The 14,283-nt window shown below is 47.1% G+C and overlaps 1 protein-coding gene across 4 annotated transcripts in view; it reads right to left on the reverse strand.

The window, feature by feature from the left end:
- The window catches only part of ARID1A (AT-rich interaction domain 1A), a 63,203-nt gene that overhangs the window by 2,372 nt on the left and 46,548 nt on the right, over positions 1-14,283 (reverse strand). For 3 of the 4 annotated variants that reach the window (XM_066982597.1, XM_066982598.1, XM_066982595.1), the window contains 12 exons: positions 12,916-13,061; positions 12,720-12,829; positions 10,275-10,484; positions 9,508-9,715; positions 5,573-5,705; positions 5,019-5,191; positions 4,687-4,837; positions 4,405-4,536; positions 4,198-4,294; positions 1,867-2,740; positions 1,424-1,554; positions 1-577 (listed from right to left, as the gene is read on the reverse strand). The exon at positions 1-577 is cut by the window's left edge and continues 2,372 nt beyond it. In XM_066982597.1, coding sequence (XP_066838698.1) covers positions 1-577; positions 1,424-1,554; positions 1,867-2,740; positions 4,198-4,294; positions 4,405-4,536; positions 4,687-4,837; positions 5,019-5,191; positions 5,573-5,705; positions 9,508-9,715; positions 10,275-10,484; positions 12,720-12,829; positions 12,916-13,061 — 2,942 coding nt within the window. The remainder of the gene's footprint in view (positions 578-1,423; positions 1,555-1,866; positions 2,741-4,197; positions 4,295-4,404; positions 4,537-4,686; positions 4,838-5,018; positions 5,192-5,572; positions 5,706-9,507; positions 9,716-10,274; positions 10,485-12,719; positions 12,830-12,915; positions 13,062-14,283) is intronic. The other variant, XM_066982596.1, reaches the window with a different exon arrangement.

Consider the following 14,283-nt stretch of genomic DNA (forward strand, 5'->3'; position numbering starts at 1 on the left):
TCTTCTCCGAGGAGCTGTCAGATGGAAGGGTCTCTCCTTCCCTAGTGCTCAGATTGCTCTCAGCTGCTGAACGTTTCCTCAAGACAGAGTTGCAGGAAGCTCGTTTGTGAGTCAAAGGTAGCTCCATCTTGCTCTCAAAGTGGGTCTGAATGTGCTCGGTGGTATCTCCGCCACCGATCCGCCAGTGCAGCAGTCCACTGTCGAACTCCTGCACTCGCCCCAACTTGTCTGAATAATCTACCACAAACGGGTCATTTTTCTGCACGACCCTGACTGGAAGCTTGTCAAATTTACTAACTAGTTTCTCCTCGCTGCTCTCTAGAGGTACTTTGTCCTTGCCTGAAAATGCAGCCTCCTCCTCTTCCTCATCCTCTTCCTCCTCCTCACAGTTCACGCTCTGTGGTTCGTCATCCTCCTCCCCTTCTTCATGAGAGGAAGATGAAGATCTGCAGAACCTTTCGGGATCTAATAGTGTTCTTTGACCCGGGTCTCCCACCTCGTATTCCTTCAGGATTCCAAAGATCTCGATCAGGCAGCGCCGGAAATACTCCACCAAGAGTTCCAGCAAGCCTGGCAGCTACGAGGGAGGAGAAAAACAGGAGGGGAAGGAAGGAAGGGAACAGTGATCAGAAAACAACTTAGGCCAATATGAGCAACTGGGAAAGCAGTGCATAAAGGGCAAAGAATTTAAGCAGCGCTGTTAATTAACGGGATCTTTTCATGCTGGCAAGTAAACTGTTTGCAATAGAGAGCTTTCCATCCTCTGAGAAAAGAGCAATGTGAAAACAGACACTGACTGTCAGTACCCAACCCGCCCAACTCCACACACACATACCTGTGCAAACATATGTGGGCTCTTGGTTCCCTTTCCTCTCTGGTTAAAACACAGGAAGGAGAAGGGCAATGCTAAGCTAAACAGCCTTTAGGGGACTGTGGAATGGTTTCTACGACAGCCACGTAGGCAATGTGGAAACTAACAGACAGGCTGGTCCCTCTGGACTGGCACCCAGGCCTTGCTGCGCACTGACCCAGGGGGAAAGACAGAGCTGGAGGGAAAAGCCATCAACGACAGAACATACAACCTCCAGCCCTTCATAGTGACCTCGCTACAAAGCCCATTTTGGCCTCCCCACCTTTCCCCTTTCTGTTTTAGAGGAATATTCCCCTCTGTGTTAGAGGCAATGCGTCTCACCAGAGAGGAGACAGCACGCACTTGCACGCCAACAAAATGTAAATACACAGGCCAGTGAGTAATCAGCACACAGCTTCCCGGACCTGGTGCACTCTTCAGACCTCCACAGGTAGAAGGACACCTGGGAGTCTGGTCCTACGAGGGCAGGAGCTGCTTTTTGCTATCTCATTGACAGAAAACTGTACCAAATTAGCACTTCAAAGACCTGCATCAGAGAGCATCTGCACCCACCTGGCTGAGGTTGAAGGTCATTATGCTGTTGTCATCATAGAGCAGGATGTTTATGGTATCTAAGGCCCACGTACTTTCAGCTAGCAGCCCGGACTTCAGAGACATCATCACTCTCCAGGCTTCAGGAGTTCCTGTAACATAAACACACGATACTTCCAGCTCCTGGAGTTTAAAAACAAAAAGGAGATACTTGATACTGCTTTCTGGTCCCATGAAGAGCAGAGCCTGCTTAAGATGTTGTACAGACTGTATGCAAAAGCAACCTCTCTGCAGACAATGCTGAACACAAACATTATGTCTGATAACACAACTAACTCGCAATGCACACCCCGTACAAAGCCAGCAGAGCCCTACCGTTTGGCAGTGCTATACCAGAGAGTATATGGATGGGCAGCACCCATCCTTTGATGGGCATAAGCAGAAAAGCAGGAGTTTCCTCTTACCAATATCTTTTGCTGTCAGCCGCCTCCTTTGCTTCAATACAGGTTGCGTAGCTTCTACTGATCCCGGAGGGAAGGTGATGTCTCGTCGTATCATGGGAGGCTGTACAGCTGCTGGTGTTATATGCGAGGCTGGGACTGGTGGTCCTGCCTTCTGCATTTTCATCCCCGAGTGCAGGAATGGAGATTTACTGGGAGAAGTGCGATTCTCCAGAGGTCTGGGCAGAGGTGCTGGGCTGGATACCTGAGGAATGTGATTCTGCATGCTAGGAGGGGTCTGGTAGTTAGACTGAGGGGGCCTAGTCATTGGCGGCACGGGGGCAGAGGGACCATAAGGAGGTTGCCGGTTCCCGTGGGAAGACCACGGTCCCTCGTGGTTCACCCTCTGTTCTGAATGCAGAATTTCATCTGTTCGAGTCACTCCGTGATAAGCAGGCCCCTGGGGAGCAGAGCCGGTGCTCTGCCGATTTGGATAGCTGTACCCTATTTCGTTGCGCCCTTGCCACATGGCGCCTTGCTGGGGGCCCTCTGGAGCAGACTGTATGGGGCCACCCATCATCTGAGGAGGCATGTTTTGCTGAGCATTGGAGCCCGGGGGAGCCGAGACCCTGTCTCTGCCAAATTGGAATGGGAACTGGTTCTGTGGCCCTCCGGCAGATCGGCGGTCAGCAGCAGGGTATGTACTCCCATACTGGTTATACAAGTCCTGCTGGGGAGACGGCTGCGCAGTTTGCTGCTGGCTCGGCTGCTGGGTCTGTGCTGGAGGCAGCTGCTGCTGCGTCTGCCCCTGCCCGGCGCTGTACGGGACGTTGTACATCTCCCCTTCGTGCCGCTTGGCAGGCGGGCCGTAGCTGCCATCCATCGGTCGCTTGTAATTCTAGATGGCAAATAAAAGGCATCAACAACGTGAGATTATCTAGTTAGAAACAAGCAACCCGAACTCAGTGGGTAGAAATGTTCAGAGCCAGAAGACCTGCTCCACAGCATCGCCTGTACGAGGGCAAGACTTGTCCTGTAGCTAGTTAGCCATATCCAGTGCGAGTTGGATCAGTCTTTCAGTTTTACAAGCCAAGACCAATTCCTTGTGGCTGGCTGCGTAGTTTCCTTGTGGGTTCTACAAGGATGCCTTGGGGGCAGAAATCTGCCCACAGAAAGGGCTTTCCTGTAGAAAAGACTCAGCTCTACCATACGTTCACCACAAACCATACTGTGTACAGGTATTTGTATCCTTTCAAGTCCAGGAATTTTATCAGACCCTCCATTTCTTAGAAAACAGGATTCTGCTGAAGTATCAAACAAGATACGTTAAAAACTGTTGTACTTCCTGCTTCTTCCTTTCCTGTAGATTTCAAAACACGTCACTGAAAGGAGCAAGAACTGTTCTCCCCCCTACTTCTTTTAAGTGCAAGAGGAGAAAACAGTCAATCGCTGAGACAAAATTAAAATCCAAGATCTCTCTTGCCTCCAAGGATCTGTGCTCTGTTAAACAGTCAACTCAGAAGCTCTACTGTCATGACTGGCTTCAGATGGAGCTCTAGGTCTTCAAAGATGACAAGTACCAGAGTAACTCGAACTCTTGGCTCACAGCCCCGTGGCTCTGATTGTAGAGCCAAACTGCAGAGCAGTTGGAATTATTCTTAGCACAGCTCTGCAAGTGCCCTCTCTATACTCTCCTAAACTAGAGGGCCCAAAATTATCATGAAAACATCATGGGTCTTGGCACTGATACCAACAGCAAGTCATATATAAGGATTAAGGAAACAGATACACATTCATTCAAACTCTGCCCTGAAAGAAAGTTGACAGTTTTGAGAAAAACAAGTAAAAAGCAGTGGGGCGCTGCAGGTGTGCAGGCAGGCCTGGAGCCTTTAACTGCAAGGCTCAGTAAAGTAGAGAAAAAAATCCTGGGTTGTACAGAATGATCCACCTGAAATGGTTGCCCAGAACGATGGAAGATCTATTCCAATAAAGTTCATTTCATCACTTGTACCAAAAAGCGTTACAGAAACAGGATGGGATTCAGACACTTCTAGAGGAGCAGAAAAGCCCAGTAAAGCTTCCCGATCTCCTGTTCCCTGACTAGAGCATGCACATCTATGAACTACACAAGCTGTATTCTCAGAACATTCTGTTTCCCTAACGCAACACTAGAAACGCTAATTAAAACTTCTTTAACTTATTCGGAAACTGGCAAGAAAGCCTCCTGTACAAAGTTCTTAATTCTGTCCAACTCCTACACATTCATAAAGCAGACAGCGAAGAGTTTTCATCACCCTCCTTTTATCCACTTTGCACACATAAAACTCCCCGTTCTGATCCTTTCTGGTAACCTACCTGCTGTTGCTGTTGATACATGGTAGTTTGCTGGCTAGGGAAGGGGCTGCCCGAGGATGTGCCTTGAGTGGAGAATTGATTGCCATAGGAATCATGTCTGGAGAAGAAACAGATGCATTATTTTTCTCATCAGATACACGCTTCACTTTCACAGTCTCAGAGCTCTTGAACTGGGAAGAGCTGTTTGTGGCAACACCCCCCACACACCTTTGCTGCTGCTGTTGCTGCTGCGGGTAGCGGCTGGGAGAGTACATCCCCGATTCTGGGGTGGAAGGCATGATGTTTGGCTGCGGAGTTCCGGCTGCTAAGTTGCCCTCAGGTCCCATGCCAGGCTCCGTCCTACATGGAAACAAACAGAAGAAAACCATGCGTCCGCTTAGATTCACCTCAATTGGAAAAGGATGGTCAGAAAAGCCACAGTAGCAATTACGAAGTAATCATTTCACGTGAGTCAAGCAAGTCAGGGTTTCCGTGGGTTCAAGTACCCACCTCACTCTGTCGTAAGGACCTCCGTAGGGATAGTGTGGCCGCTGTCCCATGGCCATGTTACCCATTCCTGGACCTGCAGCACGATTGTAAGGGTCACCCATACCACTGTTGGGGCCCTGCCCTGAGGACATGAAGGGATCGCTTCCTGGAGCTGAAAGATTGAGAGAAGGATCGATAAACGTGTCAATCTCTGCAACAGAGACACATATCCCTTCTTTTGTGGAAGAAGGGCAAGCAGAAGGCTCCTACAGCACATTCCAGCATTCAGCCAGATTCAGACATCATTAGTGCTCGTGGAGAAAAGGGAGAGTAGCACACGTGGACTTCCTCACCTTTCCTCATACTGCTGTAAGGATCTTTATTTGGCTCATAAGACATGCGACCCATCATGTCGGAGGTATTCATGCTGGGCTGGTACCCTGGATTTGGAGTCATGGAGTTCCGCTTCTGGAACGTGGGATCACTGCCATCTGTAAAGGCATCCTGAAGGCCCACCGAGTTACTCCTGATTTAAAAAATAAATAAATAAATAAAACACACATCAGAAACACAGGACTATAGAGATCCACAGCACTTCGAGATTCTTCTCCCCACACATTCCCTCTCAGTTGCTGGATCCCCTAGAAGATCTGTGGTCATGCTCCTCCAACAGAGGCATGAAGATCTGCCCTTCTACAATACTATTCTCAGCCCCAGTCTCAAAGGCAATGATTATTCACACACAGAGACAACACTGTTGCTGTGAGCCATTAACAAAGAGCAAAGCCAAGGAGCCCCATCAAAACAGGTACTTAAGGCTCCAGCCATCTGTGGTAGTGACGCTGAAGCAACCTCACGGTCACAGCTTATGTCCAGCATGGTGCAAGAGGGTGTGATGGTTTTGTACCTGATGCCTGGCAAAGGCGGCATCTGACTGTGTGGCGTAGATGCTGGAGTTGGTGGCTTCAAGTCTCCTCCTTCTGCCATGGAGCTGCTGGTGGACTGAGGTGTCTGAGGCCCCTGCATCGAGCCTGAACCCGCTGCAAGAACAGAAATGTGGTGTGAGCAGCTTTGCACCCTACAGATGTAACCCAGAACCTCCCAGAATAACAGCCTCTAGAACAGACAGTGAATAGTCCTTGAAGAAAGAGACAGATGAAACAAGGCCAAAAATGTTCAAGGAGTTCAATGCTTGCAAGGACACAGTGGGCCAGACCTCCCAGAGGAACCCCGTACAGTAATGTAAAGCTGAGGACATGTTAATTCGTATCACAACTTAACTTCGTTCCTTTTTACACACCACAACATCACTGTGTCACTGTGCTGAGCTGCCCAAGCTCTCTAGCCTCAAAGGCTGAAGCTCTACAGTGCACCGTGTGGTAGGGAACGCATTGCTTCTTGCCAGGGGACAACCCCTGACCCATCACCGTCACATTCTCTTTCTACCCAGAGGAAGGTGGGTTTGAGCCCTCTCCTGGAAGTACCACAGTCTTCGCAAGCGATGGGAACTGCAGGACTCCTGCTGAAGTCACTGTAACTATAACAAGGCTCCTCTGTCTGCTCTGCCCTTCGACTGCGGTTAGCTCATGCAGGTGAATTCAAGCACCACTCCCAAGGATTCCTGGAACAGGGAATGCCGGAGATGCCGGATCTTTCACTGAATGCCGAAACCTGTCCAGCAAGTTCCCCGACTCCGTACGGGTTGCTCTACGCTCCGGTAAGCTTTCATCAAAACTCTGGGGCCATGGCGCGTAATCCAGCTGTGCCGGAGCTCCAGGAGCTCTGCTCTGCCCCTGCCTCGCTGTGACAGTGGCAGCTCTCAGGTTCATACGCTCCTCGCAGCTGGCAAGAGCTGAACTCTTAATTAATGTTTCCATTAGTTACCATCCCCAGCACCCGATATCCCTCAGCTTCAGCCCTGCTGGCTGATGACTCATTTCAGCTATTCATTAAAATCCTCCGAGGTCACGTCCAGGGCATGTTTGTTTACACCCCACCTTCCTGGCACCCTGTCCTCCTTCTCGGCGACTCCCTCCCAGCCCGGGGAGGTCTCGGCAGAAGGAAGGGCAGAGGCAGGCCCAGCGGGGAGTTTCATTCATGAGCCCTCCCCGCCGCCCTCCTTCCCTCGGCGGCAGCGGTTCAGTTCCGCTCGCTTCCCCCAGGAATTCGCTGCTCGTCTCCGCGCCGCCGCCTTACAAATGCTGGCATCGGCAGGAAGAGGCCCCGAGACATTCCCCGCGTCGCTGCCATTTGGTGTTTGTCCCCACCCCCCGCTGTCCCTCCCACTCACAAATTTACACACAGTTGGAGCCGGGCCAGCTCCATGCTCTGGGAATTAAAACCCAACGGCAGACTGATTACGCCTCCCCGGGGACACGCTGCAGTTTGCGAGCGGGAACCCAAGATGGTTCACGGCAAACCCATGCTGAGTGCCCACAAGGCAATCCCCAGTCCACTTCAGAGGCCTTTCTGTAAACACTTTTGTTTTCTGAGGGTTGTGAATGCCGGCTGCATGGAAAGCGGCTCGGTCGCTAGGAGCGCTGCCCTGACCAGTGGTCCGCAAGGCCTTCAGATCCTCTACGGCCACCACAAGCGGGCTGTGTACAGCCACGCCGTGTCACTTCCGCCATTCACCAACTTCTGAAAAGTTCCTTTTGATAGAACAGGCGCAAACAAAGCGTAAGACAACAGGTTATGAAGTCTGCAAGGAAAGCGAGTCACCCATGTCTGTGTGGGATGGCGAAGCCCCTCATCCTACTGATGGGATTCCAGAATGCACCACTGCCGTCCACTTATTTTTCAAACAGGGAAGTTGTCCTCCAGGAAGGGCGACTCCTCTGCCCGTGCAAGTCTGGAAGATGCTGCTCAAAGGGCCTCAGACACCGCTGTAACAGCTGTGCCCAACGGGACTCAAAGTTCCTCCACGGCTCTTAAGTCTGGAGCTGAGGATGGGAGAACGCTTTGAGTTGTGCCCTACGTCCTCATTCCTGCTAATCCAGGGGGGCAAGAGAAAGGAAGAAAAGGAAAACGAAAGAGGAGCTAAGTGATAAGGCTGAAAGGGTCACTGCAACCAACCAGTACTGCTTCTGCATATTCCTAGCTGCAGGAGTCTGAGGTAAGCGGTGAGAGCAGTTTAAAAAGGAAATAGAGAACAGTCCTCACATAGGAATCAAACCAAGCCAACGGAGTAAGCCAACGGAGCTGCACAAACGTGCAGAGTTTGGGATAGCAACCCCGTGAATTCCTACTGCCGATGTGCTGAAGATTATCAGTTCTACCACAGCCCTAGAAGGCAAACTCAGGACTTGCACATACCACCACATTAGCTAATAAATAAATAAATAAAACGGATGCACCATCTAATCCATTCTGACAGGCACCTAGTGCTGGAAGAAGTTTTTAGTGGCTTCCTAAACATCTCAGACCTCTCCAAATAAACTCCAAATGCTTTTAACCTCTTTGTTCCACTGCCTAGTATCTCAGGGGGAAAGAAAGAGGTTTTGGAGAGAAAGTGGGGAGGGATTCGTGTTCTAGTTTAAGTGGAACTCAGACACCACTTTAGACAGAAGTTTAGTCTAATGACACAGAAGTAATTTTATCTTACAGAATACACCAAGACTGAATCTACACTGGGACAGGTTTCCTGACTGGTAGAAAGACATTATTATTATTATTTTTAAGAAAAACTCTGTAACTGAGAGGATAGATACAGCTGTTAACAGTGTATTTGGACAGGCACACTTTCAATCAAGGGCTTAACAAGGCTGAGAGACAACTGCAGTACAATCAAAAAAGGGTTCATTATTCCTCTCCTCAAGAGCTAGACAAAGATGATGCCAAGCTTCAGCACCAAAAAGGCTTTTTTTTTTTTTTTTTTTTTGCAAACATTACAGGAACTTCAAAGCATCCAAGTTTTTATTTCACCTACATGAACAAGCTCCTGACCAGAAAAGGCATCTGAGAGTTTTACTTATAAGACAAGCTGGAAAACTGAAGCATAAGTGGTTGGCAAGTTCAGCAGCAATTCAAGCAACGATCTCAATGCAAATGAGACAAATGATCAGACTTTCCAAAGACTAAAGAGTACAGCATGCACTGCTAGCCCAGCCTTTTTTTTTTAATTTGAATTGAACAGTATGCTAAATATTCAGAAACTGGAGCACCCCATCAGATTTAAACAACAGCATAGGGATTAATGAATTATTAACTTTTTAGAAGTTCTTTTTAAAGGGCTTAAATTCTAGAGCATTTAACTCATAACAAGCTTACAAAGCTCTCTGGTCACAAAGCCTCTGAAAGTCCTCACTGTCTCCTGCTAAAGACAGAAAGAAGTAATTCATGAGGAAGATGAGTGCACACCCACACCAACCATTTACTCCCAGAAGGTAGAGCTCACATAGTCAAAACAAGCACAACTTTTTCTAGAAGTTCCCAAAGCTAAGCAGTAACAACAAGGGATGCTGTTAGAGTAAGCAGAGAACACCTTGAAGATCTGACTCCAGACTTCTCTCTCCTTTAGATTCTTTAAAGGCTGTGATGGACTGGTAAGTTTAGATGTATATGTATGTATGTATGTTTTTCTTCTTCTTAAGCTTAGCTACAGAGGTGGGAGACACAAAACGAAACTATCCCAACAGGCTTGACTTATTCCCACTATCATTAGCTCCCACATCACAAAAGTATTTAATCTGCACATCCACAGAACATCCAATTAGAAACAGACATGGGGGCTTTGTGGAAATTTGGAACCAGTCTGACCCACAGCACGAGGAGTCAGGCATGCAGTTCTAGAGATCTGGTTCAAACACTCATTTCACACCTTAAACCAGAGTCCAAACTCACCTGGAGAAGGAGGCTGTATCTTAGTCTGAGACTTCTTTGAATCGGCAGCTGCAAAGATATCTGGAGGGGGGTCTTCACCTCGCTCGATCTTGCACTCAAAGGCATAGAGACACTGGATGTACTGCTTCTTCAGAGAACTAGCTGCACTGCTGGACGTGCCCACATTGAGATTTGTGGCTAACTCGCGCCATTTCTTGTTTTTGTTGACCTGCAGAACCAAACAATAGGCTCTAAACTCAAAATCCCAGCTACAGCTCTTCCAAGGATTTTTCTGGGGAGAAATCATCACTTGTCATCTAAAACAAAGGATTCAGTAAGGGCTAAGCAGAGCAGATACAGTTGTGTTCAAAACCAAAAACTAGTACGCTCTCTTCCTCACCTACAGAAAACTTTTCAAATAGGGAGGGATAACAGCAAGCAGCAAATCAAATTAGCCGCGAGGTCAGTTAACAGCCAGATGCAAAGACAAAGACAGCGTCACCAATCTTTGCAATGGACAAAGCTAAGAAAAAAAACTCTTGAATCTCACCACAGACTGTTCTTAACCAGACAATGGGAGAGCAGACAGTTGGCTCGCTTAAAGAATCCTGGGTTTTATAAGCATTATTTAAAAAAAAATTAAAAGAAACAGCTAAATTGAAAGTCATGGTTTACATCTAGCTACATAGTTAACTTAAAACTCTGTTGCCTACTGACTTGTGACTGCCAGACAGCGGGAAGCTCTGAGCACAAAGGTACCGTCACCGCTCTGGTCACTCTACACTCACCTGAGTCAGTCCTCCAATCTCCTTCACTGAGATGTAGAGCCGGTAAAGGTCCAAGGGTTTTCTGCCTACCGCTGGGAGGTTTGTCATGCCCATGGCCTTCTCTTCAGTGAAGGCCAGGTAACGATCTACCCAGATCTTCCTCTCAGGCTCGCCACCCAGCTCATAGAGTTTGGTGATCTTCTCATTGGTCGTAGTAGAAGAACTGGACTTCTAGGAGAAGGAAACATATCAGGACTGAGCAGCACAAAACCAGCTAGCTTATATCCAAGGGGGGTTCAAAAACCAGCCGGGTAAGGGTTCAAGGTTCTGCTGTTATACTGAGAATAGCTTAATATTAGACCCACACTTGTCTCAGATCAACGTCAGTCTAAAGATGAGTATTACTCAACAAAGGTATCAAGAAACCAGCTGCTACCCAGGGAATTCACAGAATATGTATCTTTAAAAAGCTTAATGAATGCTGAAGAAACCAACCAAGCCTCTAAGACTACGCAGAGCTATCTCAGAGAACCTTTGTGGGTGCATTTGCACTAGACATACCTATGTGAGGAAACATCTAAGCCACCTGCAAATGAGATTCCCCATTGCTGTGCACTGTGCCATGGTGAATACTACCCCCCGGTTAGCCTCTGCTCTTACCCAAGCAGTAGATGACAGAATAAACTGACGCTGAAGACAGCAGAGGAGTAAAAACAAACACACCCCAAAGAAAAATAAAAGATTAGAGGCAACTATTTGACAAACGTGTGTAAGGAGTCCCCCACAAAGACAGTCGCTCTTCCCTTCCCCATTTACTGACAGAAGCGCGGAAATCTCCAGCTACCCAGATGCGATGCGAGTTCCCGTATCGCTTTGCTATGGCTGGCACATCAGGATCCAGGAAGACCGTCTGATATGGCACTGTATCCCATGAACATGGAATATAAGAATACAGCTACAGAGCGTGACTATCGCACACTAGTTCCTACACACCTGGTCCACTGCATTGTCTTAGTGTCTAGGACTAGGACTTCCTACCAGAAGTCCCACGTATTTTCTCTGGGCCAGAAAAACTGAGATACCTATTAGAGAGCTTCAAAGTTAGAAGCTGCAGCCAGTCTTGTTCTAAAAAGGGCATTACAGATGCTGATGCACCATCCTGAGCATTAAGTCAGCCAGCATGTTTATTAGGATGCCACAGGGCTAACACGTGACATTGGCTCTTTTGGGAAGGAGTTTATGTCACAAATGGAAGTAAAATTGATATTCCTGAACTCAAGAGCACTACCTATGTCCTTCATGTTCTGGAGGGATGCCCATTAGCACGAGACGATTCTTGAACAGGGCAGGCCATGCAGACAGAGCAACCCTTAGTTACAGCTTCCAGCATCTTCTAGCCCAAGAGCGTTCAAGCCCTTGTTTCCCATAAACAGAAAGGCAGATACCAGAACACGGGAGCGGAAGGGAGAGACCCTCTGAACCTTCATGCAGGCTCCTGTTACAGGTGTTAAATTTGCAGAGCATGTATTTTCCTTGAGGTAGCAACAGAGGACAGTAAGGGCTGAGAAACGGCTTTTTTTTTTTTTTTTTGGTGGTTCTTTTGAAACTGGTAGCAGTAATGCAAAGAAAAATACTCCTTGAAGAACTTGCTTGCCTCCTTCTGGCTTTAATACAAGACTAGTCAGAAGTCTGTTTGTGAAACAACACACTTCAGCGTGCCACCTCCCAGCTGAGAGGTGATAACTGACTCCAAGCCTACACCAGAAACAAACTCGGGTCTGTTTACACTTCTTTCACAGTTTCACTGGGACAGGTGATAATTCCTAGAACTACCCAGTTGTTTTGCAAGCGAGCTTGATTACTCGCAAAGGACTAGGAAACGCTCCCACAAGCCCTGGAAGGAATAGACACTCCCCTTCACTTCTGAACAGTTTATGAATCACAGAAGTGGGATGCTCCACTGTTTGAACCTTTTAAGTAAGTCCTGAAGAACCTCTTGGAACCACTGGCACAGCTCAAGCACAGCCCTTTGGGCATGATGCCTCAAGTGCAATTCATGTTGAACCTCCTTACATCAAACACAAAAATTACATGTTCCTCCTGGTTAATAAAAGCAAGACTGGCCCGGGATCGAAATGGGAACAGACAGACATCTGGAGAGGGACGGGGAGAACAGCACTTCGTACCAGCTTGCTTAAACAGAACAGGAGATGCCAGCATATGCCACTCTCCAAAAGATAACACATCCCAGAAGGGGACATCCCACTCAATCGCCACACTCACAGTTAGTTAGGAATCATGGCCACATGTAGCAGCCAGATCACATACTACATGGACAACCATGCTATTGAGAAGTTTGTTCAGGGTAGAAGGCAAATCAAATTAAGTTTCTCTCAGGAACCACACTCACTAATAGATACACACACAGTGTCATTAAAACACACAAACAAAAAAGCGGCATTTTACCTTTGACTTGGATTCTGCTTTTGGCGTCCCATCTGCCTTATTGTTCATTTTAGTTGCAGGCGTTAATTTGACATCTGCAAGACCCATCATTTCAGGACTTGCTGCCATCCCTAGGAAGTTAAGAGAATCTTTTACACTGATTTTCAATCCAGTACCATGAAGTCAGTGAAATGCTGAAGAGTCAGCACTGCCTTACCTGCAGAGTTGTTGGCCATATTCCCACCCATCGGATAGGGTGGGCCCTGGGGATTTATCATGCCAGCCATGCTGTTAATTCCCTGCCCATAAGGAGGTCCAGTGCCCATCATTCCCCCTTGGTTCATGTTGGGATAACCAGGAGGCCTAGAAAAGGCAAAGAAGAAACAGACGTTTACTCCAAATAGTAACCGTTAAAATCTTGCCTTCTAACAAAACAGGTTTACTAGAAGAAGCTTTCTACAACAGGAGATCACTTCTCCAGCAGAAGACCAAAGATCAGGTGCTTCTTCAAAAGCTTAACTACTCCTAGAGCCTTAACCTCACTCTCAAAAGAAAAGGGGATGCAGCCCATTTTGAAAGAGGGACTTCAGTTCTAAACATTTTCACTCAATCTTCATCCTCAAACTGAACTTTCAGATGTTAAGTCACCTTTAGAAGGAAGAAGCGATCTGCAAATACTGCAGCCCTGCGCATTTAAGTAAGAATACATTTGTACAGATGGATGGTGTAGTGCCCCAGCCATATTTAATGCCTTTTCTCTCCTTTTTGTTATCCACACAAGCTGCGTTATTGTACATGTATCAGAAAACCTCATATACAACTGTCCCTCGGACACGTTATTCAAACGGACAGACTTTGATGCCTTTATTGGTGTTCAGAAACTGAGCTCTTAGCAGTAGTAGCTAACATCAGACAGAAGATTGTGGGGAAAAAAAAAAACCTTAGGATAAAGAGCACAATGCCTAGTCAGACCACAAACGCATCTAAATCTAACAGCTTTGTTGGGGAAACCCAATTTATAAGCAAGTTCATGGCTCTCATGACATTCTGGTAGGCCATATACAACTGCTCTGAAATGTGCAATTAAAAAAAAAAAACAACACAGAAAATAGTTGCAAAGTTCAGTGCTGAATTCCAGCTCCTTTCCCCACAGCAGCTCATCAAGGCCCTAAAAGGAAGAAGTTCATTACACTGGACAAGTAATGCCTTGGTTCAGACAAATGCAGCTGGATGGCTGTCTGCTAGATTTATGGGCTTTACCACACACACAGCATCTTTTAAGTCACTCATGCAACAAAGTAGACCAGAAAGCCAAAACAATTTAAGGGATCTCAAAGTTAAACAGATTTCACCAATGAATATTAAAAGTTCCCTAGGCAGATCATTAACGACATATTAAAATACACTGCTTATTCAGGCTTTACGCCTTTTTTTTTTTTTAAAACAGTTAAGATAGATGAAAATGCCTTAAATCTTTAAGGAAGTATAGGTTCACTATACCCCCAACATTGTTTTTTTTTCATTTGATATCCAGATATGACATAGAGAACGGATTTAACACATCGAGACAAAAGGGAAATTTCAT

The sequence above is a fragment of the Anser cygnoides genome, chromosome 24 (assembly GCF_040182565.1).
Source record: "Anser cygnoides isolate HZ-2024a breed goose chromosome 24, Taihu_goose_T2T_genome, whole genome shotgun sequence".
Classification (NCBI taxonomy): Eukaryota; Metazoa; Chordata; class Aves; order Anseriformes; family Anatidae; genus Anser; species Anser cygnoides.